Raw genomic sequence first — 24693 nt, 5'->3', positions numbered from 1 at the left:
CACCCATCCCCACCCTCCACCTCCCCCATCCACCCATCCCCACCCTCCACCTCCCCACCCACCCATCCCCACCCTCCACCTCCCACCCACCCATCCCCACCCTGTACCCCCCATCCACCCATCCCCACCCTCCACCTCCCACCCACCCATCCCCACCCTGTACCCCCCATCCACCCATCCCCACCCTCCACCTCCCCACCCACCCATCCCCACCCTCCACCTCCCCACCCACCCATCCCCACCCTCCACCTCCCATCCACCCATCCCCACCCTCCACCTCCCCACCCACCCATCCCCACCCTCCACCTCCCCACCCACCCATCCCCACCCTGTACCCCCCATCCACCCATCCCCACCCTCCACCTCCCCATCCACCACCAGTTCCAGTGATCACCCCAGTTCATAAACCACTGATCATGACTCTTCAGCTAGAGGATGTCTGCTTTGTACTTCAGCTCCCTGATAGTATGTTGTGACGTGACATCTGGCTTCTTAAACTTATTAACGAGCTGGTCACCCATGGCTCACACCCCAAATCCTAGCTTCTCGGGAGGCTGAGGTCAGAGGCTCACAGCTCAAACCCGCCCACAGGAAAATCGGTGAGGCTTTTATCTCCAGATAACCACCAGAAAACCGGAAGTGGTGCGAGGCTCAAAGTGGTAGAGCGCTCTCCTGGAGCACAAAAGCTTCGGGACAGCGGGAGAGCGAGCGCCCAGGCCCTGAGTTCAAGCCCTGTGAACACACAAACAAAAAGTTACGTTTGGGTTTTGAGGCTCTAAGCCGGAAGGGCGTCTGCCCCTCCCAGGGCGGCGGCTGGCCCTGCCCGTGTGTGGAGGAGCCAGGCCGCCTCTGCTGGGCCTCCTTCCTCATTCAGCACACTAAGGCCATGATTTGGCCTTGGTGGGATTGAAGCCCCGGGCCCCAGGCCTCTCCTCCTTGCTCCAGGCCGCCGGGGCCCCTCCGCCCGTCCACCCGTGCCGGTCCACCACGTGGAGGCCTCCTGCGCGTCACTCGGCGGCCAGCGGCGGCCGGGCCAGGGCCAGCGCCCACCAGCCACACACAGCGCCGAGGCTGCAGCTCTGGAGCAGCGCAGGCCGGGCTGCGCCTGAGCAAGAGACCGGAGTCAGGGTTTGTCGCCAGCACGCAAAGCACGGACAGGCGTTTGGACGAGGGCTGAGAGGCCAGAGCGAGGCTCAGAGCATGGCCGGGTGACCCAGAGTTGTGTGGGGAAGGAGGAAGCGGGAGCTGTGGACAGATTCGGGGCCCGGGGCCCTGGGGAGAGGGGGTCTGTGCAGTGCCACCGGGCCCGCCGTCAGGGGCCGAGGACCAACCCCCGCCCCCCTACTCCCCGGGCCCGCCGAGGGCTCTGCCGCCTGCACCGAGGCCTGGGGACCCCTGCGCTGACACACAGGCGCTCCCTTCCAGAAACCTCCACCCTGGGCCCGCGGGCCAGCCCCCTCCTGCCTGGCCCCGCGGACAGGCCCATGCGCAGGCCGGCAAGGGCAGTTGCTGGTGTTGGGCATGGGCAAGGAGCCGAGGAGAAGGTGCCGGCAAGGCCGGCGTGGACCCCAGCGTCTGCCTCCAGGGCCTCGACTGAGGGGCCAGGACCAGTCACGAGGCCCAGCGCTCACTTTCTGGGCAAAGCAGCTTCAGAGCTAAACAGGGCGCTGGTACTAATGAGCTGCACGCTCGCCCACAGGGAAGGGGCGGCCAGTGGCGGCCCAGGAGACATAAAAGGCAGGACCCCAGCACCTTCCTCACACCATACTCACACTACTCACACTACTCACACCTCCCGCTCCTCCCAGCCCCGCCGCCATGGCCGCCTCCACCATGTCCGTCTGCTCCGACGCCTGCACCCACGCCTCCTGGCAGGTGGACGACTGCCCAGAGAGCTGCTGCGAGCCCTGCGGCGCCCCCAGCTGCTGCCAGCCCCGCGGCTGCGCCCCCGCCCCCTGCCTCACCTTCCTCTGCTCCCCAGCGGGCTGTGCGTCCAGCCCCTGCTGCCAGTCCGTCTGCGCCAGCTGCTGCACACCCTCCTGCTGCCAGCCGTCTAGCTGCCAGCCCTGCTGCTGCCCCTGCTCAGCCTGCCAGCCATCCTGCTGCGTGCCCGTCTGCTGTAAGCCTGTGTGCTGTGAGCCCGTGTGCTGCAGACCCGTGTGCTGTGAGCCCGTGTGCTGCAGACCCGTGTGCTGTGAGCCCGTGTGCTGCAGGCCTGTGTGCTGTGAGCCCGTGTGCTGCACACCCGTGTGCTGCAGACCCGTGTGCTGCAGGCCCGTGTGCTGTGAGCCCGTGTGCTGCGGGGCTTCCTCCTGCTGCTGCCAGCCGTCCAGCTGCCAGCCCTGCTGCCGCCCCTGCCCGCCCTGCCCGCCGTCCTCCAGCGTGTCCCTGCTGTGCAGGCCCGTGTGCAGGCCCGCCTGCTGCGTGCCCACCTCCTCCTGCTGCGCCCCCTGCTGCCAGCCCGGCTGCTGCCGCCCGGCGGCCTCGTGCGTGTCCCTGCTGTGCCGCCCTGCCTGCTCCGGCCAGACCTGCTGTGGCGGCTCCCCGGGCCAGTGCAGCTGCTGATGGGCGCGGCCCGGGGCCATGGGTGCCGGTCCTGCCTGTGCCCCACTCAGCCCCTCAGTCTGCTCTGACCTGGGTTAGGCAGCATCGCCTGAGGTTGGGCCTCGGGTGTTCCCTGACATCTCCTTCCTCCCTCTTCCGCCCTCCCTCCTCCTTTCTCCCCCTCCTCCTTGCTCTCTCTCCTCTGCTCTGGGCCACACGGCCTTGACTTCACTCACTCTCAGTGAACTCGCTGGTCACCACATTCCCCTCTCCCTCTCCTGTTGTGCCACACCGGGTTTGAGCAGTCCCGGGACTCCAGCCACTGCTTCTAGGAACAACGAGAGCCTCCTGATCACAAGGGAGGCAGCTACCGCCTGGGCATGGCCGGGCACAGGGGCAGCACAGGGGCAGCCCAGGACTAGGCCTCAGAAGGCCAGAGCTGTACATCTGCACGCCCAGGGCACTGCTGGACATGTCCGGCCCCGTGTGCCTCCCCGCCCACCTGCCTGGACACCCTCTCCAGGGAGCTGCTGGCCTCGGCTGCGGACACTGCGGCCGGGCTGTCCTGGTGGCTCTGTGCCGGCCACCCCACGGCACACACTGGGGAGGTGGAGAGGAGCTGTCTTTGGCACTGGCTGGCACACACAGACTCGGGAAAAGCACCATAGCGAGAACTCAGGGCCCCGCAGGCCCTGGGCAGGACTCTTCCCCTTAAGCCGTACCTTAACCCTTCTTTGCTTTAGTTATTTCTCAGAGAGGGTCTCATGTTTTTTTGCCCTGAACTAGCTGTGGAGTGTGATCCTCCTAATCATGCTTCTGAAGTAGCTGGGATAGTAGGCATGCATCACCACGCCAGGCCACTGTCATTTCTTTCTATCTTAATGCCCTGGCAGGGACTCAGGTGTGAAGCTGAGTAGACCTGTAAGAGCAAATTATTGTCTTGGGGAGAATAATCTGTTTTACCCCATAAAACATAAATTTTCTGAGATTGTACTTCCTTAAATAAACATGTTGAATTTTTGTTAAAAATCCCTGGGATCCCAGGATCGTCAGATGCCCACCGTGCCTCTCCTTTTGTGCATTAATATGGTAGTGTGTGTGTGTGTGTGTGTGTGTGTGTGTGTGTGTGTGTGTGTGTGTGTCCTGGAGGTTGAACTTTGTGCCAGGGCACCATTCCTGAGCTTTTTTTCCTCTAGGCTAGCACTTCACTGCTTAGCCACAGCTCTGCTGCCAGTTTTTTGCTTGTTTGTTTGTTTTGGGGCGGTTAATTGGAGAGAAAGAGTCTTACAGACTTTCTTGCCCAGACTGGCTTTGAATCTTGCTTCTCAGAGCTCAGCCTCCTGAGTAGCTAGGATTATGGATGTGATCCCCTGGTGCCTAGCTCTGTATTAGTTGGTTTTTAAATGTTAAGACAACTTAACATTGCAGATGTAAACTTCTTTAGCAACAAATGATTCTTTTTTAAAAATTGCTGTCTCCCGTGTGCTGGCTGTTTTAGGAGACTTTAGGTGGTCTAGCTCCTCCGTGCTCTGTGGGGGGAACCACGTCTTCCCTGCTGCTGGCTTCTGAAGTGGTCTGGGAGGTGAGATCATCTCTTCCATAGCAGCTCTGGTGGCGGAGTCGGGATTGGGATTATTATGCAATCGCTTCCACTGGTAGGAGGCCGCTCATACTTTATTTTCTTTGATCATTTTGGTCATTTGTGTCCCTTTATTTAAGTTGTTAAATGCATGAGCACAACGTTGTGACGTTACTGTCCCCTTCGGACCCACACTCTGGCGGCAGCCCTGTCTCCAATCCTCATCTGGGTAGCATCTCTCTCCCTTCTCTGGACCAGTTCACTAGATGCTCTTTACATTCATTTTTCTCTTGGTCGCTTTCTAGAGGTCCTGATAGCTTCTTCCTTCCTGCCCTCCCTGTCTGGGCTGATTGCTTCTTCCTTCCTGCCCTCCCTGTCCGGGCTGTTTACTTCTTCCTTCCTGCCCTCCCTGTCCGGGCTGATAGCTTCTTCCTTCCTGCCCTCCCTGTCCGGGCTGATAGCTTCTTCCTTCCTGCCCTCCCTGTCCGGGCTGTTTACTTCTTCCTTCCTGCCCCCCTCCCCCTCCCCCCCCCCCCCCCCCCCCCCCGTCCAGGCTGATTGCTTCTTCCTTCCTGCCCTCCCTGTCCAGGCTGATTGCTTCTTCCCGCTGTCTCGGGGCCTGGCCCACGCCGCTCGCTGTGGCCTCTTCGGTAGAGGCTTAGAATGTTGGCTTTAGGTCTCCCGTCTTTAACCTTGTCCACTGAAGTGATCCATTTTCCTGCCCCACAAGAGATAGTCTCATGATTTTTTCTTGTATAATTTCATTGTAATGTTTCCATTGTGATGTCTTCTTCGTGGATTATGTTGCGCGTGCTTGCGTAGAGGTTTCCCCGGTGTCACTCTGGTTGGAACGTCCCCCCTGTGAAGGTCAACTCGACCCTGGGAGGTGTGTGGTCCGTCACTCACGTGTGGGCATGTTCTGGTTGTTGGTGGTTCATTGGGTTTGTGCACAGACCTGCACGGGCCCATGGAGTCCTGCGGGCTCGGGTGCACAGACCCTGGCACTGTGTCCACGTCAGCCCTGTCCTGCGGGCTCTGTGTGCCCGGGCCCCCGCCCAGGCGTGCGAGTGTGTTGGGAGAAGCCGCTTGTCCCACGGCAGCAGGTGAGGCGGGGGATGGGCTGCAGCCCCAGCTCCCCTTCCAGGCCCTGACCTGCATGTGACCGAAGACCCGCGCCTGGACCCTGCCATTCCCGGGGCACCAGGCGGGGCTCCTCGGCACTCTGGGCTTTGTTGCTCTGCGGCTAGTTCAACTCCAACAAAGGTTCTGTCTGGCTTCAGAAAAGGTTTCATGGCCAGGCACCGGTGGCTCATGCTTGTAATCCTACTCAGCAGCCTGAGATCTGAGGATCGCGGTTCAAAGCCAGCCTGGGTAGGAAAGACCATGAGACTCTTATCTCCAATGAACCACAAGAAAACCGGAAGTGGCACTGTGGCTCGAGTGGTAGAGTGCTCGCCTTGAGCTGAAGAGCTGAGGGACAGCGCCCAGGCCCAGAGTTCAAGCCCCACGACCGACAGCAACAACAACAAAAAGATGTCTTAGGAAACAGTCTGCAGCCAAGTCAGCGGTGAGGAAGGCGGGCGGTGCTACAGAGTCTCTCCTGCCAGAGAATTCCTTCCTGATGACAGGGCTGGCTTTGGTCAACATGCCAAGCCCCCGCTAGGCATGGCCTCGCCCTCCAGTCCCTTCTAAAGAAAGTTGGTTCATAGACTCTTCTGATCCTCCTCTTTTTTCTTCCCAGTCTTCTGGTGGTACTGGGGTTTGAACCCAAGGCCTCAAGCTGCTATTCCACTGAGCTGCGCCCTCAGCCCTCTTTCTTGTGGGTTCGTTTTAGGGCGAGGATCTTGCTTCCCGCGCAGGCCTGGGCCTGGGCTGCAGTTTGCCTCGAGGCTTCCTGTAGTTTTGGGGGCAACAGCTGTGCGCCTCTGCGTCCAGCCTCCGTCTCTGAAGATGGAGCTGACCTTGAGCTGTGATCCTCCTTTTCTCCACCTCCCATGTTGCTGGAGTGGCAGCCGTGAGCCAGCGTGCCAGCCCTGGCGCTGTATTAGCTCTGGAGCACCATGTGTGGCACTGCCTGTGGCCGGTGGCTGACAGCACCGTGTGCACACGTGTGTGCTGAGCATTCCCACCAGGGCGAGCGCTCAGGCCCCTCCCCCCTCGTCTGCTGCGCTGACAGCCACGGGACTGCGTGGTGCCTCCGGAGCCCACGTCCACACCCAACCTGCCCTGGGCTCTGAGCTCCCAGCGTCCCCATGGACAGCGGGCGGCGTCCATCCACGCAGTCCCACATCACGACCTGCCCTCAGCCTCCACACACAGACCTCCCAACTGCCAGCCTCCTAACCCCCGTCCTAGCAGGGCTCAGAGACGCCAAAGGAGGCTGCGTGGGCCAGGCGGCATGAACCCCAGTGTGTTCCGGTCCCCGCGTCTCCGGGGTCACAGGGAGCCTCGGTGGCAGCTCCCAGGCGGGGGTGGGAGGCCTGCCAGGGCCACAGACTTGGAAAGCCACCCCTCTTGGGGCCCCCCACCCTGGAGCTCCCCGCCCGGAGCACAGCTCTCTCCGGGCAGAGGACCCAGCGGAAGGACACAGATGATGACCAGAGGCAGGGGTGAGAGACTCAGGCCTTTATTACAGACTTAAGAACCTCAAGACCAGGGCAGACCAGGTCAGAGCCGGTGCTGACCCACAGCAGGGGGAGGGAGACGGGGTGGAGAGGATAGCACCCACGGCTGCCAGGTCCCCACGACTCCCAGCACAGCGGCAGAGAAGCCACCAGATGCCAGCAGACTCTCCCAGTGCTGGGGCAATTCAGCAGGCCAACCCGCTGGCCCCGAGCCGCGCCCATCAGCAGCTGCACTGGCCCGGGGAGCAGCCACAGCAGGCCTGGCGGGAGCAGGCAGGGCGGCACAGCAGGGACACGCACGAGGACGCCGGGCGGCAGCAGCCGGGCTGGCAGCAGGGGGCACAGCAGGAGGAGGTGGGCACGCAGCAGGCGGGCCTGCACACGGGCCTGCACAGCAGGGACACGCTGGAGGACGGCGGGCAGGGCGGGCAGGGGCGGCAGCAGGGCTGGCAGCTGGACGGCTGGCAGCAGCAGGAGGAAGCCCCGCAGCACACGGGCTCACAGCACACGGGTGTGCAGCACACGGGCTCACAGCACACGGGTCTGCAGCACACGGGTCTGCAGCACACAGGTCTGCAGCAGACGGGCATGCAGCAGGACGGCTGGCAGGCTGAGCAGGGGCAGCAGCAGGGCTGGCAGCTAGACGGCTGGCAGCAGGAGGGTGTGCAGCAGCTGGCGCAGACGGACTGGCAGCAGGGGCTGGACGCACAGCCCGCTGGGGAGCAGAGGAAGGTGAGGCAGGGGGCGGGGGCGCAGCCGCGGGGTTGGCAGCAGCTGGGGGCGCCGCAGGGCTCGCAGCAGCTCTCTGGGCAGTCGTCCACCTGCCAGGAGGCGTGGGTGCAGGCGTCGGAGCAGACGGACATGGTGGAGGCGGCCATGGCGGCGGGGCTGGGAGGAGCAGGAGGTGTGAGTAGTGTGAGTGTGTGTGAGTGTGAGTGAGTATGTGAGGCACTGTCAGCTTTTATACTCTCCCTGGCTGTGAGGTCCCGTCCAAGGCCCGCAACTCCCTTCCTGTTGGTGTTTGCTCTTCCTGCAGCATAGTCAACAGCTGTGTTTGGTTTCCTGAATTGTTGCTCAGCTGACCCAGGGCGCGGGATTCCATCTTTAATCTCAGAGAAGGGGAGGTAGAGAAAGTTCATGGGGGCTTTTCTATGTGGTGTGCTTTGGAGCCAGGGTGGGCTACTCTATCCTGGGTGCCGGGAATGATGTGGAAGTGCTGTCGGGGTTCTGGTCAGGTCTGTGGTGTGGGAGGTACTGTCGGGGTTCTGGTCTGGTCTGTGGTGTGGGAGGTGCTGTCGGGGTTCAGGTCTGGGGCATGGTGTGGGAGGTGCTGTCGGGGTTCTGGTCTGTGGTGTGGGAGGTGCTGTCGGGGTTCTGGTCTAGGGTGTGGTGTGGGAGGTGCTGTCAGGGTTCTGGTCTGGTCTGTGGTGTGGGAGGTGCTGTCGGGGTTCTGGTCTGGGGTATGGGAGCTGCTGTCGGGGTTCAGGTGCTGACCCCTCCGTGACCTGCAGCGTGTGTGCATGCGGCCTCTTGGCCTGCGCTTCCTCTCCTGCTGCGCACAGGGAGCTGCTTCAGAAGAGGGCAGCTGGAGGCCGGCCGCTGGGCTGCCGGGGAGTGAGCGCCAGGCCCGGCCGCGTCTGCTGAGCGTGGCGCACGGAGCCCGCTGGGGAGGAGGACCTGAGATTTCAGTGCCTTGCGGGAGCCTCTTGGCATCTGGGGCGTGGGCTCCCCCCAGGCTCCTCAGGCCGGCCCCGGGGTCCGTGGAGACCCGGCGCCCTGCGTGGTGGCCGCTCCTAGGCAGCAGACATGGATGGCTTTGGGACTGGGGCTCCGAGGGCCGCCTGTGGGCAGCTCAGTGGTCTCCAGCGGGGTGGCCAGGCCGCATGAGGACTGAGCCCAGCGCCTGGGCCACGGCCGGGGGGAGCCCTGGGCCGAACCCCCAATCCCCAGCAAGGCAGCGGGGGTGGTGACTCTGCTGTCCCCGTGCCCTGGACCCTTGTGGCAGCCAAGTCAGAAAGGTCCAGCATTGGCCTTGGCCCCGCTCCTGCCCTCCCCGGGCCCCGCACACGGGTGCCCCAGACCCTCCCAGCCCTGGCCCTCCCCGGGCCCCCGCACACGGGCGCCCCAGCCCCTCCCAGCCCTGGCCCTCCCCGGGCCCCCGCACATGGGCGCCCCAGACCCTCCCAGCCCTGGCCCTCCCCGGGCCCCTGCACACGGGCGCCCCAGCCCCTCCCACCATGGGCCCCGCACTCCGCACCTTCGTTTCTAACGGCCTGGAACCACAGAACCACCTGGGGTGTGGAGGGAGCCAGCCGGGCCTGCCCAGCGCCCCGTCCAGCAGCAGCGTCCCCACGGCACCGCTCTCCCGCCACCCCGTCCACACGCAGCTCAGCGGCTCTCACACGGGGAATGGCCACCACGAGAGACGCAGGACAGGGAAATGGGCCTGAGGTTCAGAGGCGGCCGCTCCTCGGGGGCACGCGGGGCTCTGGAATCAGTAACGACAGACAGGCAGGCAGGCAGGCAGGCAGACAGACAGACAGAGACAGACAGACAGACAGACAGACAGGAGATTAGTGAGTCCTCAGAGCCAGCCGGGGACTGCAGCGGGACAGGGGTGTGATTGGAGCCCGTGCAGTTCAGCAGGCCGAGGGAGAATCTCAGACACTCCGGTGGCGGGGCTCACTGCTGCGGTGGGGCCGGTCTGAGGGGACGGAGGGGACAGAGCGCAGAGCTGGGCCCCGTGCTCAGGGAGTCTGCTGCGGGGCCGTGGCTGTGGGGCCGTGGCCGTGGGGCCGTGGCGGTGGGGCCGGTCTGAGGGGAGCGCAGAGCTGGGCCCCCGTGCTCGGAGAGTCTGCCGTGGGGCTGTGGCAGTCTCTGTGCCAGGCAGAGCCCTTCTCAGCAGGCACCAGCCCCGGCTCCGCGTGTGCGCCCCCCCCAGGCCTGGCACGCACGCGGGCTCTGACTGCCGTCTCCCCCCAGGCCTGGCACACACGCGGGCTCTGACTGCCATCCCCCCGGGCCTGGCACACACGCGGGCTCTGACTGCCGTCTCCCCCCAGGCCTGGCACACGGGCTCTGACTGCCGTCTCCTCCCCCCAGGCCTGGCACACACGCGGGCTCTGACTGCCGTCTCCCCCCCGGGCCTGGCACACACGCGGGCTCTGACTGCCGTCCTCCCCCGGGCCTGGCACACACGGGCTCTGACTGCCGTCTCCCCCCCGGGCCTGGCACACACGCGGGCTCTGACTGCCGTCTCCCCCCCCAGGCCTGGCACACACGCGGGCTCTGACTGCCGTCCTCCCCCGGGCCTGGCACACACGGGCTCTGACTGCCGTCTCCCCCCCGGGCCTGGCACACACGCGGGCTCTGACTGCCGTCTCCCCCCGGGCCTGGCACACGGGCTCTGACTGCCGTCTCCCCCCCGGGCCTGGCACACACGCGGGCTCTGACTGCCGTCTCCCCCCGGGCCTGGCACACGGGCTCTGACTGCCGTCTCCCCCCGGGCCTGGCACACGGGCTCTGACTGCCGTCTCCCCCCCGGGCCTGGCACACACGCGGGCTCTGACTGCCGTCTCCCCCCAGGCCTGGCACACACGCGGGCTCTGACTGCCGTCTCCCCCCAGGCCTGGCACACACGGGCTCTGACTGCCGTCTCCCCCCCCCGGGCCTGGCACGCACGCGGGCTCTGACTGCCATCTCCCCCCCCCAGGCCTGGCACACACAGGCTCTGACTGCCGTCTCCCCCCAGGCCTGGCACACACGCGGGCTCTGACTGCCATCTCCCCCCCCAGGCCTGGCACACACGCGGGCTCTGACTGCCGTCCCCCCGGGCCTGGCACGCACGCGGGCTCTGACTGCCGTCTCCCCCCGGGCCTGGCACACACGGGCTCTGACTGCCGTCCCCCCCCCGGGCCTGGCACACACGCGGGCTCTGACTGCCGTCTCCCCCCGGGCCTGGCACACGGGCTCTGACTGCCGTCTCCCCCCCCAGGCCTGGCACACACGCGGGCTCTGACTGCCGTCTCCCCCCCAGGCCTGGCACGCACGCGGGCTCTGACTGCCGTCTCCCCCCGGGCCTGGCACACACGGGCTCTGACTGCCGTCCCCCCCCCAGGCCTGGCACACACGCGGGCTCTGACTGCCGTCTCCCCCCGGGCCTGGCACACGGGCTCTGACTGCCGTCTCCCCCCCCAGGCCTGGCACACACGCGGGCTCTGACTGCCGTCTCCCCCCCCAGGCCTGGCACACACGGGCTCTGACTGCCGTCTCCCCCCCCAGGCCTGGCACACACGCGGGCTCTGACTGCCGTCTCCCTCCCAGGCCTGGCACACACAGGCTCTGACTGCCGTCTCCCCCCAGGCCTGGCACACACGCGGGCTCTGACTGCCGTCCCCCCCCCAGGCCTGGCACACACGGGCTCTGACTGCCGTCCCCCCCCCGGGCCTGGCACACACGGGCTCTGACTGCCATCTCCCCCCCAGGCCTGGCATGCACGCGGGCTCTGACTGCCGTCTCCCCCCCCAGGCCTGGCACACACGGGCTCTGACTGCCATCTCCCCCCCAGGCCTGGCACGCACGCGGGCTCTGACTGCCGTCTCCCCCCGGGCCTGGCACACACGGGCTCTGACTGCCGTCCCCCCCCCAGGCCTGGCACACACGCGGGCTCTGACTGCCGTCTCCCCCCGGGCCTGGCACACGGGCTCTGACTGCCGTCTCCCCCCCCAGGCCTGGCACACACGCGGGCTCTGACTGCCGTCTCCCCCCGGGCCTGGCACACGGGCTCTGACTGCCGTCTCCCCCCCAGGCCTGGCACACACGCGGGCTCTGACTGCCGTCTCCCTCCCAGGCCTGGCACACACGGGCTCTGACTGCCGTCTCCCTCCCAGGCCTGGCACACACGGGCTCTGACTGCCGTCTCCCTCCCAGGCCTGGCACACACGGGCTCTGACTGCCGTCTCCCTCCCAGGCCTGGCACACACGCGGGCTCTGACTGCCGTCTCCCCCCAGGCCTGGCACACACGCGGGCTCTGACTGCCGTCTCCCCCCCGGGCCTGGCACACACGCGGGCTCTGACTGCCGTCTCCCCCCCCAGGCCTGGCACACACGGGCTCTGACTGCCGTCTCCCCCCCGGGCCTGGCACACACACGGGCTCTGACTGCCGTCTCCCCCCCCCGGGCCTGGCACACACGCGGGCTCTGACTGCCGTCTCCCCCCAGGCCTGGCACACACGCGGGCTCTGACTGCCGTCTCCCCCCCGGGCCTGGCACACACGCGGGCTCTGACTGCCGTCCCCCCCCCAGGCCTGGCACACACGTGGGCTCTGACTGCCGTCTCCCCCCGGGCCTGGCACACGGGCTCTGACTGCCGTCTCCCCCCAGGCCTGGCACACACGCGGGCTCTGACTGCCGTCTCCCCCCCCAGGCCTGGCACACACGCGGGCTCTGACTGCCGTCTCCCCCCGGGCCTGGCACACACGCGGGCTCTGACTGCCGTCTCCCCCCGGGCCTGGCACACACGGGCTCTGACTGCCGTCTCCCTCCCAGGCCTGGCACACACGGGCTCTGACTGCCGTCTCCCTCCCAGGCCTGGCACACACGCGGGCTCTGACTGCCGTCTCCCCCCCAGGCCTGGCACACACGCGGGCTCTGACTGCCGTCTCCCTCCCAGGCCTGGCACACACAGGCTCTGACTGCCGTCTCCCCCCAGGCCTGGCACACACGCGGGCTCTGACTGCCGTCTCCCCCCGGGCCTGGCACACACGGGCTCTGACTGCCGTCTCCCTCCCAGGCCTGGCACGCACGCGGGCTCTGACTGCCGTCTCCCCCCCCAGGCCTGGCACACACGCGGGCTCTGACTGCCGTCTCCCCCCGGGCCTGGCACACGGGCTCTGACTGCCGTCTCCCCCCAGGCCTGGCACACACGGGCTCTGACTGCCGTCTCCCTCCCAGGCCTGGCACACACGGGCTCTGACTGCCGTCTCCCTCCCAGGCCTGGCACACACGCGGGCTCTGACTGCCGTCTCCCCCCCAGGCCTGGCACACACGCGGGCTCTGACTGCCGTCTCCCCCCCAGGCCTGGCACACACGCGGGCTCTGACTGCCGTCTCCCCCCGGGCCTGGCACGCACGCGGGCTCTGACTGCCGTCTCCCCCCCCAGGCCTGGCACACACGCGGGCTCTGACTGCCGTCTCCCCCCGGGCCTGGCACACGGGCTCTGACTGCCGTCTCCCCCCCGGGCCTGGCACACACGCGGGCTCTGACTGCCATCTCCCCCCGGGCCTGGCACGCACGCGGGCTCTGACTGCCATCTCCCCCCGGGGCCTGGCATGCGCACGGGCTCTGACTGCCGTCTCCCCCCGGGGCCTGGCATGCGCACGGGCTCTGACTGCCGTCTCTGCCGTCTCTGCCGCAGACCTGGGCCCCCTGGACATCCTGGCGGAGGCCGTGCCCGCGGTGAGCGCGGTGGTTGGAGTGCGGCTGGTGCAGACCCCCGGCGCGCGAGGCCTCCGGCTGGCGGCCGCCGACCCCCGCGCCCTCAGCTTCCCCGCCTCCAGGATTTTCTACAGGTGCCAGCGCTTCCCGGAGGAGTTCTCCATCGTTGTGACCTTGAAAGCTCCCAGCCTTCCACCCAAGGTCAGTGACATTGTTTCTTTCTTCCCAAGAGCCTGACTTTCCGTTCTGCGACTCCCAAGGCCAGTGTGCCCACCGAGGCCCATGCGGCCCGGTGAGGTCTCCGCCAGTCTCTGGGCACAGCAGGGACGACTCTGCCAGGCAGGGAGGCCCCCGCCGGCACCGCAGGGCAGTCCGTGACTACGGCAGATTATAAACCATCGTGACCTGACTCAGGAGCGTTACCTCAGCTTTGATCCCAACAAGCATGGCAGGAAATCACACACGAAACCCCAGCTCTGTAGACCCGTTCCATGGTGCACCGTCTCACCAGCCAACACCTAGAATCCCCTCCCCCTCACACCCACTGGTGCTACTGTCACCCACTGGTGGCCGGGAGGGCTTATAGACAAATGGGGGCTGGGAAGGTGGCTCAGTGGTAGAGCGCTTGCCTTGCATGCCTGAGGCCCTGGGTTTGATTCCTCAGCACCACATAAGCAAAAAGAGAAAAGCCGGAAGTGGTGCTGTGGCTCAAGTGGTAGAGCGCTAGCCTTGAGCTGAAGAGCTGAGGGACAGCGCCCAGGCCCAGAGTTCAGGCCCCATGACCGGACCCCCCCAAAAAAAGATTATAGACAAATGGGTAGGTAGAAAAGTTGGCAGACAGATACAAGAGAGGTGATTGATGGCTAGATTGATGATAGATAACCAATCAATCAGATAGGTAGGTAGGTAGGTAGAGAGAGAGAGAGAGAGAGAGATAGATAGATAGATAGATAGATAGATAGATAGATAGATAGATAGCACAGATCACATATCTTTCCTTTTTGGCAGAGCTAGGATTGAACACACATGGGACAGGTGCTGTACTACTTGAGCCACACCCTCACCCCTACTTACTCTTTTGCTTGGAATCTCTGCATGTTTGTATCTAAGTAGTGTTCCCACCACAGAGAGCATCAAGTTGGATCTCGTTGTTAGAATCTGGCCTGATAATCTCCATTTTTTTTATTTCATTACTTAATGCCTGCTTAATGCCATTATTTGGCTGTGGCTTTTTGATGTTTATGTTCACTCATTTGCTAAAATGGATAAATACTTAGGGGGACAAGGGCCTGGCGAGGGAAACTCTGGGGTCCCCAGAACCCCCTCCCCAAGGCCTCTCAGGGGACATGGCGCCTTTTTGTTTCAGCTCTCGGGTTGCAAATGCGTATCTTCTCCTGGTCTCCGCTCCTGGTTTCCCATATCCTGTGCCTTTCGGAAGCCTTTGCTATGTAACTGGCCTGGCAGCGGGTAGCAAGGTGTGGTCTGGCGCTCCACGTGCGAGAGGCTGAGCTGTGTGCTGCCACGTCTTTAAAGTTCAGGTGCGGGTGTGGCTGCGTGTCCTGAGCACAATGCAGTGCCATGTGTTGATGGGGAGCCTGGCCGCTCCCGCAGAGCCACGTTCAGCGCTGGCTGGCTCTGTGTGTGAGGTCACGCCACCTGCCGTGATCCTCTCCGCCTCGGACTCAGCGCGCTGACCGCGCTTTCCCTTTGGTGCTTTTGGTCGCCAGTCCTCTGTCCCGCACTGCTGCCTTTTGCACTGATACCTCTCATGTAATCGGAAGCATTTTGGTTTCTTTCATGTTTTTCCTTGGTGTGTGCGTGTGCACCTGTGTGCCTCCATGCATGCATGTATGAGTGCACGCGCATGTACCACACTGGGTCTGATATCAGGTCACTTTGCTCCCGCTCAGCTGGGGCTACACTACCCGAGTCATGCCTCCAGTCTGGCGTTTTACTAGTGAACTGAAGATGGACTCTCTTGGACTTTTCTGCCTAGTATGGCTTCAAACTGTGATCTTCCGGGTCTCAGCCTCTCGATGGCTAAGATTACCAGTAAGTGCCTGGGTTTTACTCTGGTTTTTGTTGTTATTGGTTGATTGGTTGGTTCGGTTTTTCCTTGGTGTTGCTCCATCAGAATCAACTCCAGACTTCTCCAGGGAGACATACAACTGCTGTCCCACGCTCACATTCCTCTCCCTGAAAGTGGTCTTGTGTTATGCACACTGCGTCTGCTCCAGACCTGTGACTCTTCAGGGGACTTAGAGAAGCAGCACAGCACCCCCCACCCTTACAGCAGCTGCTTCACGCGCTGACTTCTCCCTTCCTCCTGGTCCTCCCCTGTCTCTGGTGACTTTGCTGCAGGCCTTGTGTTGTTTATTTCCCGGCTACAGGCCCCTCTGGGCATCATGCAGACTCGCATTCAGTGGCTTTTTAATAAGTTAGGGGAACGTGCGCTTTCTCTTTTGCAGTCAGGCCACCGGCTGGTCCTTGTCTTGCTGTGGGTCTGGACACCGTGGAGGCCCCGTGGTCCTGGTCTGGAAATCCCTCCGGGTGTGTAAGACAAGTCTGCTGGGACACATGCCTTCGGTTTTCACTGATCTAGGATTCGTGTTCATCTCTGAAAGATGGGATGGCTGGTGTGCGATGTTGGAGGACAATTGTTTCCACAAGAATGTGGCCATTTCCTACAACTGCGCTCCAGCTCGTGGTGTCTGACAGCTGTCAGCTGTCACTCTTGCAGGCCCCTTGCCATTGTCACCCCCCCCCCGTCACCTTCCCCCTCCCCCGTCAGTGCCCGGCCCACGCTCCCCCTTGTTTTTGACTCTGGGCATTCGTACCATGCCGGGTCTGTCAGTGGGTTTTCGGTGACGTCAGCTGGTTGGCCATTTTCCTGGATGTGGGTTAGCCAGCCAGCCTGTCTTCACTGGCTCTTTGAAGTCCCATTTACCCTCTATGGCCTAACTGCGTGGAACACTACAGGGGGTCCCAGCTCAGTGCACAGCGGCCGGTGAACCCCGAGAATCACCAGGGCCCCGAGGACATCAGACAGCGGGCACACTGACCAAAGAGACAGAAGACAGGGACTCCACAACCAGACCTGCTGCGGGTCACTTGGGACGGCGGGCAGCGGGGGCCACCCCGGCCGCTTCCCCCTGGCCATGCTTTCCCCCGAGCCCCACTTTGCCCCCGGTCCCGCTACCCCCCGACCCCGCTCCCCCTCCCGTCCTGCTCCCCCTCCCCGCCCCCCCGGCTCTGCTTCCCCCGCGGCCGCGCTTCCCCTGGGGTGGGCAGAGCTGGCCCACTGCTCAGACCGGCACAGACGTGGTGCAGCTCAGCCACAAACCAGCAGCTGCCACAGAGCTGCAGAGAAACACAAACACAAACAACAGCCCCGACACACAACCAGGAAGAGGAAGGACTCACGGAGCCCCAGCAGGGACAACACAACAGTGCAGCGGTGTATAAATGCTGACCTCTGAGTGCTTCCCTCACACACTCACTCACACTCACTCACACTCACACTACTCACACCTCCCGTTCCTCCCAGCCCCGCCGCCATGGCCGCCTCCACCATGTCCGTCTGCTCCGACGCCTGCACCCACGCCTCCTGGCAGGTGGACGACTGCCCAGAGAGCTGCTGCGAGCCCTGCGGCGCCCCCAGCTGCTGCCAGCCCCGCGGCTGCGCCCCCGCCCCCTGCCTCACCTTCCTCTGCTCCCCAGCGGGCTGTGCGTCCAGCCCCTGCTGCCAGTCCGTCTGCGCCAGCTGCTGCACACCCTCCTGCTGCCAGCCGTCTAGCTGCCAGCCCTGCAGCTGCCCCTGCTCAGCCTGCCAGCCGTCCTGCTGCATGCCCGTCTGCTGTAAACCCGTGTGCTGTGAGCCCATGTGCTGCAGGCCCGTGTGCTGTGAGCCCGTGTGCTGCAGGCCCGTGTGCTGCACACACGTGTGTTGCACACCCGTGTGCTGCAGGCCCGTGTGCTGTGAGCCCGTGTGCTGCAGGCCCGTGTGCTGTGAGCCCGTGTGCTGCGGGGCTTCCTCCTGCTGCTGCCAGTCTTCCAGCTGCCAGCCCTGCTGCCGCCCCTGCCCGCCCTGCCCGCCGTCCTCCAGCGTGTCCCTGCTGTGCAGGCCCGTGTGCAGGCCCGCCTGCTGCGTGCCCACCTCCTCCTGCTGCGCCCCCTGCTGCCAGCCCGGCTGCTGCCGCCCGGCGGCCTCGTGCGTGTCCCTGCTGTGCCGCCCTGCCTGCTCCCGCCAGGCCTGCTGTGGCGGCTCCCCGGGCCAGTGCAGCTGCTGATGGGCGCGGCCTGGGGACAGTGGGCCTTTCCCTATCATGAAGACGTGCAGAGGTGCCCCAGCTGTCCACTGAGCTGACCTGATCATCCTCTCCCTCCTCCCTGTTCTCTCCTTCCTCCCCCCTCCTCTGCTCGACCTCACATCGCCTTGACTCCAACATTATCAATAAACTCACAGATCACCACATCTCCTCCTGTCTTTGTTGGGGTTTGAGCGGACGTCAGCTTGCAGGCCACGGCCTCTAGGAGCAAAGGTGGGACTCAGGGCCACGTCTACTCCAAGGGGAGCTGCCCTGTGAGACCCCGCCACTCACAGAGTCACCCCTGGCCACTCAGCAGTGACCCCAACGCGAGTGCTGCTGGCAGGGGCTGGGCCACCGCTGCCGGGTGCCTGGCCCGTCCTCTTAGGGTGTCCAGCAGAGGGGGACATTCGTCCTGGCAGTGCCAACAGAACTGGGCAGGCCTCACAGAGCAAATGTCCCGGGACCCTGCCACACATCTGGGGAAGTAGCATGTCTGCACCTGCACCTCAAACCCCACACAGGGCTGACGGCTCAGGCCAGGGCAGGTGCGTCAGCCGCTCACAAACCGGGCCTCCCCGCTTGGTGTGATGAACTCTTCAGTTGTCTAGAATGTTCTCCTGTGGACATCACCCCACCTCAGATGGGCTGTTCTCTCAGCGTCAGATTGTGTCTTATATCATTTGCCTTGAATACAGGGCCTGATCACTGTCCCTGGGATTTTGTGTTCAAGGCTAGTGCTCTACCACAGCTGCAGTTCCAGTTTTCTGATGATTAACTGGTGATGAATCGCTAGAACTTTCCTGCCCAGGTTGGCTTTGAACCATGATCCTCAGATGTCAGCCTCCTGAGTAGCTAGGATTACAGGCAGGAGCCTCTGGCTCCCAGCTTGTGTCTTCGGTTATTTTAAAGGACCTTCCTTCTTTTTGTTTAATATGCTTAATTTGTTTTGTTTGTCTAATTCTGGAGTGTGTGGAATACAATGGGCACTTCTGGGTGACAAATCTGTGCTGGTGGACATCACTGGGAGCTGCTCGGGGCCACGTCTGTGATTGGTGACACTTTCCCCATGTTTTCTTCTCTTCAGTAATTGGTGGATTTGAGTGGGGCCTTGACATTGTTGCTCTTGTGTGTGTTGCAATCCTGTGGGGTTACTTCGTCCTAGGGTGTTATAGGCTACTGGGATGCTTGCCCTGGTCCAAGAGACGTGGGAGGAGGGAGGGAAGGAGGGAAGGAGAAAGAAAGGAAGGGAGGGAGGGAAAGACAGAGAGAAAGGCAGGCAGGCAGGCAAGGAGGCAGGGAGGCAGGGAGGCAGGAAGGAAGGAAGGAAGGAAGGAAAATAGGAAGGAAGGAAGGAAGGAAGGGAGGAAGGAAAGAAGGAAGGAAGGAAGGGTGAACAGGGCTGTCTTGGGAGGTGGCAGCACTATTTCTCATTCCCCCAGGAGTGGGTCCACCGCCATGCCATACTCTTGCCCACATTTGCTGCTGTCAGTTTTGGATTTTGGCCACTCGAATAGGTGTGTAGTTCTGTCAAGTGGTTACTTTAATGTGCATTTATCAAGTGATGGGGCATCTTTGCATGCACCTCTGGGCCACCTGTGTATCTTGTGTGGTGAAGTGTTTATCCACCCTTGTTTATTTTTGGTTCAGGTTGTTTTCTTACCATTGAGTGTTAACAGGTCTTTGTAATTATGGGTAGCAGCTTTACCACATGTGTCTCTTGCAAATATTTTTTCTGACATCTCTTTTCCTTCAAGTGGTTTCTTTCTTGATGTCAACTTAAAATCGCTCCAACCAAGAAACCAGTAGGTCCAGGTTGTCCATTAGAGAAGTCTATGAAAATGTTCAAAGATGAAAAGAATGATGGTTCTACACAGCTCCTCCCACAGTGCGGGGGTGTCATCAATACACTGAAGTCCAAGCCTAGGGCATTTCAGAAAACTATGCAGCAGGATAATGTGTTATGACAGGGCTGGCTTTCCCCAGGAATGCAAGGCTAGCTCAGTCCTGGAGAATCAATCAATACAACCGGAAAAGGAAGGAATGTGGTAGTACCAATGGATACTCTGGGAAACTACAGAACTCAACACCAAGTCACCATTTGTGATTTGTGGTTTTTTATTTCATTTTATTTTTTATTTTAAAGATACTATACAGAGGGTTACAGTTACATGAGCAAGGTAATGAGTACACTTCCTATTGAGCATTGTTATCCCCTCCATTGTTTTCCCCCTACCATCCTTTCCCTCCCTCCCTTCCCGGAGGTTCTTTTTTTTTTAATTGTGATTAAGTGATTACATAATTTCCCGAATTTCACAGTATTGTGCAATAATGCTGCTCATTTAAAGTCACAAGTTCATTCTAACTTTCCTGGAGCAAATTGTCTATCACAGTCTATAACATATAACGGTGTTCATATGTTATACACCATATATGTGATCAGCAGCACGGGGATATTTAGTAGTGGTTCGACCAGATGAGTGGAAGTTCTTTGTTTCTTAAGTCCTGTTAATTTTGTCACATCATTTAACATTTTGGATTTAGCATCCACTCATCAGGGAGACATGTACAGTTTGTCTCTGCTCTTCGCTTACCTCGCTCAACATGATTCCTTCTAGCTCCATCCATTTCCCTGCAAATGACATTATTTTGTCATTTCTAATGGCTGCATAATATTCCATTGTGTATAGATACCACAATTTTTGGATCCATTCATCTGTGGTGGGGCATGTGGGTTGTTTCCATATCCTAGCTATTGTGAATAGTGCTGCAATAAACATGGAGGTGCACGTGTCCTTGTATATTGGTTCCTGTTGTTCAGGATAGATGCCTAGAAGTGGTATGACTGGGTCGTAAGGGAGGTCAACCTTTAGCTTTTTAAGACCCTCCAGACTGCTTTCCAAAGTGGTTGTATAAGTGTACATTCCCACCAGCAGTGTAATAGGGTTCCTCTTTCTCCACATCCCCTCCAGCATTTATCGTTGGCTGATTTGTGGATGTAGGACATTCTGACTGGGGTAAGGTGGTATCTCAGGGTTGTCTTTATTTGCATTTCCTTCACCACCAGGGATGATGAACATTTCCTCATGTGTTTCTTTGCCATTTTTATTTCTTCATTTGAGAAGTCCCTCTTTAGTTCCCTTTGGTTCGTTAGGTTTGGGAGGGATTCGTTTCTTGAGTTCCTTGTATATACAGGATGTTAACCCCTTGTCTGATATATTGCTGGTAAATATTTTTTCCCAATTAGTTGGTTGTCTTTCTAGCTTGGTTGCGATAGATTTAGCTGTGCAGAAGCTTTTTATTTTAAGGTAGTACCATTTGTCGAGTCTCTCTCCAACTTGTTGTGACCCTGGGACTCTGTTCAGGAAGTTCCTTCCTGTGTCTATTAGTTCAAGTGTTTCTCCTACTCTGTCCTGCAGTAGTTTCAGAGATTCAGGTTTAATGTTAAGGTCTTTAATCCATTTTGAGTTGATGTTGGTGCATGGTGATAGCCTGGGGTCCACTTTTAGTTTTCTGCATGTGTCCGCCCAGTTTTCCCAGCACCAGTGGTTGAAGAGGCTGTGTTTCTTCCATTGTATGTCTTTGGCTCCTTTGTCAAATATCAGCTGGCTGTAGGCCTGTGGATTAATTTCTGGATCTTCTATTCTGTTCCATTGGTCTTTGGGTCTGTTTTTGTGCCCATACCATGCTGTCTTTCTTATTATAGCTCTGTAGTAGAGTTTGAAGTTCGGCATGGATAGCCCTCCCATATTGTCTTTATCCCCTAGAATTGTTTTGGCTATTCTAAGTCTTTTGTCGTTCTATATTAATTTTTGGACTGTTTTCTGTATTTCAGTGATGTACGTCATTGGGATTTTAATAGGAATTGCATTGAATTTGTATATTAGTTTTGGAAGTATTACCATCTTTACTATATTAAGTCGCCCTATCCAGGAGTATGGGAGGTCTTTCCATTTCCTGGTGTCTTCTGCAATTTCTTTCTTTATCTTTTTATAGTTTTCATTAATTAGTTCTTTTACATCTTTGGTTAGGTTAATTTCTAAATATTTTATTTTGGGGAGGTTATTGTGAATGGGGTTGCTCCCTTTATTTCCCTCTCTTCTTGTACATTGTCAGTGTACAGGAAGGCCACTGATTTTTGTGGGTTGATTTTGTATCCTGCTATTTTGCCGAAGTGATTAATGATTTCTAAGAGTTTGGGGATGGAGTTTTTGGGATCATGAAGGTATAGTATCATGTCATCTGCAAAAAGGGATAGTTTAACTTCTTCTTTCCCTATGCGGATCCCTTTAATGTCTTTTTCTTGCCTTATTGCCCTGGCTAAGGGTTCCAGGACTATATTGAAGAGGAGTGGAGACAGTGGGCATCCTTGCCTTGTTCCTGATTTTAGGAGAATTGATTGTAGCTTTTCCCCATTAAGTATAATATTGGCTATTTGTCTGTCATAAATGGCTTTTTTTGTTTTTATTTATTTTTATTGTAAAGATACTATAGAGAGGGTTACAGTTACATGAGTGAGGTAATGAGTACACTTCCTCTTGAACTTTGTTACCCCCTCCATTGTTTTCTCCCTACCATCTCCTCCCTCCCTCCCTTCCCGGAGGTTCTTTTTTTTTTTTTTTTGATTGTGATTAAGTGATTGCATAATTTCCGGAAATTCACAGTATTGTGGAATAATGATGCTCATTTAAAGTCACAAGTTCATTCTAACTTTCCTGGAGCAAGTTGTCTATCACAGTCTGTAATATATAACGGTGCTCACATGTTATATACCATATATGTGATAAGCAGCATGGGGATATTTAGTAGTGGTTCAACCAGATAAGTGGGAGTTCCTTGTTTCTTAAGTCCTGTTGGTTTTGTCGTTATCACATGACATTTTGGATTTAGCATCCACTTATCAGGGAGACCATGGCTCTGTGTGATTCTTTTCTGTCTCTGCCTCTATTGAAGCTGTTGGATCCTCAGTGTCCATGCTCAGGCAGCTTCTGCGCGGGTGAGCTGCAGGCGGCCCCCTGTGTCTCTGGGGCTCCGGCAGCCCACGCCGGGCCGTCTGGCCGCAGGTTGACGCACTGCCGCACGGCCAGTAAAGGTTGGGGGAGGGGTCTTCGCTCTTCTCTGATCTGAAATTCTTCTTTTCCTCTCTTTCTTTTTTGTTATTTTGCACCTCCTGTTTTTCTCTGAGTGTTCGTCTTTTTGTTGTTGTCGGTCTCTTGGGGAGATTAAGCGTTGGAACTCGAACTCTCTTTTTGGTGGGGGAGAGCTGTGGCATTTCCCTACTGACCCGTCGCCATCTTGGTCCCCCCTCGGGTTTTCTTTCTGTGCCGGGCCTCGGATGGCAGAGGCGCTGTCATTTTCACGTCTCTGGGGGCCTCTGTGTGACTGAGACCCTCATACTCCCCCCAACACACCCACTGAAAAGCCTGCCCTCTAGAAGAATCCGCCTCCTCCTTGGAGTTCTCCTTCATCTTCACCTGCGGCAATCGGTACTGGGCTTGACAACTTGTGTCTGGGGCCTCTGCTCCTCCGCCCTTCTGCCTCCTCCCCGGCCCATCCGCCACGGCTGCAGCGCACCGCTCTGTGTGGCTCAGACGCAGGACCGGAACTCCCGGCCTCTCCCCTCCCGCCCAGCAGGTCTTGGTAGCAGAGCAAGGTCATCCTGCACCGGCCGTGGCCAGCGCACAGAGGCTCGTCTGCGCGGCCCTTGCCCTCCGTACGTGTTTGTGCTGTGCCGGCAGAACAGGGCCTTGTGTAAATACACCAGAGTTAATGAGGACCCAGAAGCCAGCGCAAAACAGCAACAAGGAAGGGCCACCAACAAGGAAGGGCCGACGCCCGGAGTGCCCGGCTGAAAACACCTGGGCTGTATAAAAGCCCAGGAGCCCAAGCACCTCACACTCACTCACACTCACTCACACTCACACTCCTCACACCTCCCGCTCCTCCCAGCTCCGCCACCATGGCCGCCTCCACCATGTCCGTCTGCTCCGACGCCTGCACCCACGCCTCCTGGCAGGTGGACGACTGCCCAGAGAGCTGCTGCGAGCCCTGCGGCGCCCCCAGCTGCTGCCAGCCCTGCGGCTGCGCCCCCGCCCCCTGCCTCACCTTCCTCTGCTCCCCAGCGGGCTGTGCGTCCAGCCCCTGCTGCCAGTCCGTCTGCGCCAGCTGCTGCACACCCTCCTGCTGCCAGCCGTCTAGCTGCCAGCCCTGCTGCTGCCCCTGCTCAGCCTGCCAGCCGTCCTGCTGCATGCCTGTTTGCTGTAAGTCCGTCTGCTGCAAGCCAGTGTGCTGTGAGCCTGTGTGCTGCAGACCCATGTGCTGCAGACCCGTGTGCTGCACACCCGTGTGCTGCAGACCCGTGTGCTGCAGACCCGTGTGCTGTACACCCGTGTGCTGTGAGCCCGTGTGCTGTGAGCCCGTGTGCTGCAGGCCCATGTGCTGTGAGCCCGTGTGCTGCGGGGCTTCCTCCTGCTGCTGCCAGTCCTCCAGCTGCCAGCCCTGCTGCCGCCCCTGCCCGCCCTGCCCGCCGTCCTCCAGCGTGTCCCTGCTGTGCAGGCCCGTGTGCAGGCCCGCCTGCTGCGTGCCCACCTCCTCCTGCTGCGCCCCCTGCTGCCAGCCTGGCTGCTGCCGACCTGCGGCCTCGTGCGTGTCCCTGCTGTGCCGCCCTGCCTGCTCCCGCCAGACCTGCTGTGGCGGCTCCCCGGGCCAGTGCAGCTGCTGATGGGTGCGGTGCATGCGCCCCACACTGCAGAGTGGTTTTTCTAGAATCCTTGCCGCTCTGAGCTCTTTGAGGTCTGTTACCCCCTCACTCCCACAGGCTGTCCCAGCCCCCAGCCTGGCTGGACCCTGGCCAGCTCCCTGTGCCCTCTAGGCCTGGTGGTACTGCACCCACCCTCCAATCTGGCGGGAACAAGCCACCTGTCCTGTGCAGGCTGGGCCTGTTGTCAGATTACATCAGCCTCTCCCCCCTCAAAGTTCATCTTTGCCCTGTGCAGACAGAGAGGAAATGCAGGTGCGTGGCCAGGCCTGGAAGGGCCGGGCGTGGCACAGTGCAAGCCAATTTGGGACACTGGCGTGAAATCCAGGCTGACTGTCCCTGGGACGGGGCCCATGGAGCCCTCCCCCTGCCCAGCTCCTATCATTCACCGGCCCAGCCTCCAGGGCAGGGAGACGTGCCGTGGTGAGAACCTGCTCAGGGCCAGAG

General features: G+C 60.5%; 4 protein-coding genes across 4 annotated transcripts; 3 read left to right on the top strand and 1 right to left on the bottom strand.

The window, feature by feature from the left end:
• Positions 1-1818: 1818 nt before the first annotated feature.
• Positions 1819-2565, top strand: LOC138831910 (keratin-associated protein 10-3-like). Its single transcript, XM_070028917.1, has 2 exons — positions 1819-2174; positions 2214-2565. The coding sequence occupies exons 1-2, from the start codon at positions 1819-1821 to the stop codon at positions 2563-2565; spliced, it is 708 nt and encodes a 235-aa protein (XP_069885018.1).
• Positions 2566-6968: 4403 nt separating this feature from the next.
• LOC138831909 (keratin-associated protein 10-3-like) lies at positions 6969-7625 on the bottom strand. Its single transcript, XM_070028916.1, has one exon. The coding sequence runs from the start codon at positions 7623-7625 to the stop codon at positions 6969-6971; it is 657 nt and encodes a 218-aa protein (XP_069885017.1).
• Positions 7626-16739: 9114 nt separating this feature from the next.
• LOC138831908 (keratin-associated protein 10-3-like) lies at positions 16740-17471 on the top strand. Its single transcript, XM_070028915.1, has 2 exons — positions 16740-17059; positions 17150-17471. The coding sequence occupies exons 1-2, from the start codon at positions 16740-16742 to the stop codon at positions 17469-17471; spliced, it is 642 nt and encodes a 213-aa protein (XP_069885016.1).
• A 5977-nt stretch (positions 17472-23448) lies between these two features.
• On the top strand, positions 23449-24210 carry LOC138831907 (keratin-associated protein 10-3-like). Its single transcript, XM_070028914.1, has 2 exons — positions 23449-23753; positions 23814-24210. Exons 1-2 carry the CDS (start codon positions 23449-23451, stop codon positions 24208-24210), a joined length of 702 nt encoding a protein of 233 aa, XP_069885015.1.
• The last annotated feature ends 483 nt before the right edge of the window (positions 24211-24693 follow it).

Source organism: Dipodomys merriami, unplaced genomic scaffold (genome assembly GCF_024711535.1).
Source record: "Dipodomys merriami isolate MVZ:Mamm:240054 unplaced genomic scaffold, mDipMer1.0.p SCAF_2, whole genome shotgun sequence".
Classification (NCBI taxonomy): domain Eukaryota; kingdom Metazoa; phylum Chordata; class Mammalia; order Rodentia; family Heteromyidae; genus Dipodomys; species Dipodomys merriami.
This window is presented reverse-complemented; position numbering and strand designations above follow the sequence as displayed.

What these genes read in the sequence shown, in the direction of transcription:
- LOC138831910 (XM_070028917.1), top strand. Translation starts at nt 1,819, where the DNA reads ATGGCCGCCTCCACCATGTCCGTCTGCTCCGACGCCTGCACCCACGCC. An exon ending in CCCGTGTGCTGTGAGCCCGT is followed by an intron (nt 2,175 to 2,213) that starts GTGCTGCAGACC and finishes CGTGTGCTGCAG; the next exon opens with GCCTGTGTGCTGTGAGCCCG.
- LOC138831909 (XM_070028916.1), bottom strand. Translation starts at nt 7,625, where the DNA reads ATGGCCGCCTCCACCATGTCCGTCTGCTCCGACGCCTGCACCCACGCC.
- LOC138831908 (XM_070028915.1), top strand. Translation starts at nt 16,740, where the DNA reads ATGGCCGCCTCCACCATGTCCGTCTGCTCCGACGCCTGCACCCACGCC. An exon ending in TGTAAACCCGTGTGCTGTGA is followed by an intron (nt 17,060 to 17,149) that starts GCCCATGTGCTG and finishes CGTGTGCTGCAG; the next exon opens with GCCCGTGTGCTGTGAGCCCG.
- LOC138831907 (XM_070028914.1), top strand. Translation starts at nt 23,449, where the DNA reads ATGGCCGCCTCCACCATGTCCGTCTGCTCCGACGCCTGCACCCACGCC. An exon ending in TGCATGCCTGTTTGCTGTAA is followed by an intron (nt 23,754 to 23,813) that starts GTCCGTCTGCTG and finishes CATGTGCTGCAG; the next exon opens with ACCCGTGTGCTGCACACCCG.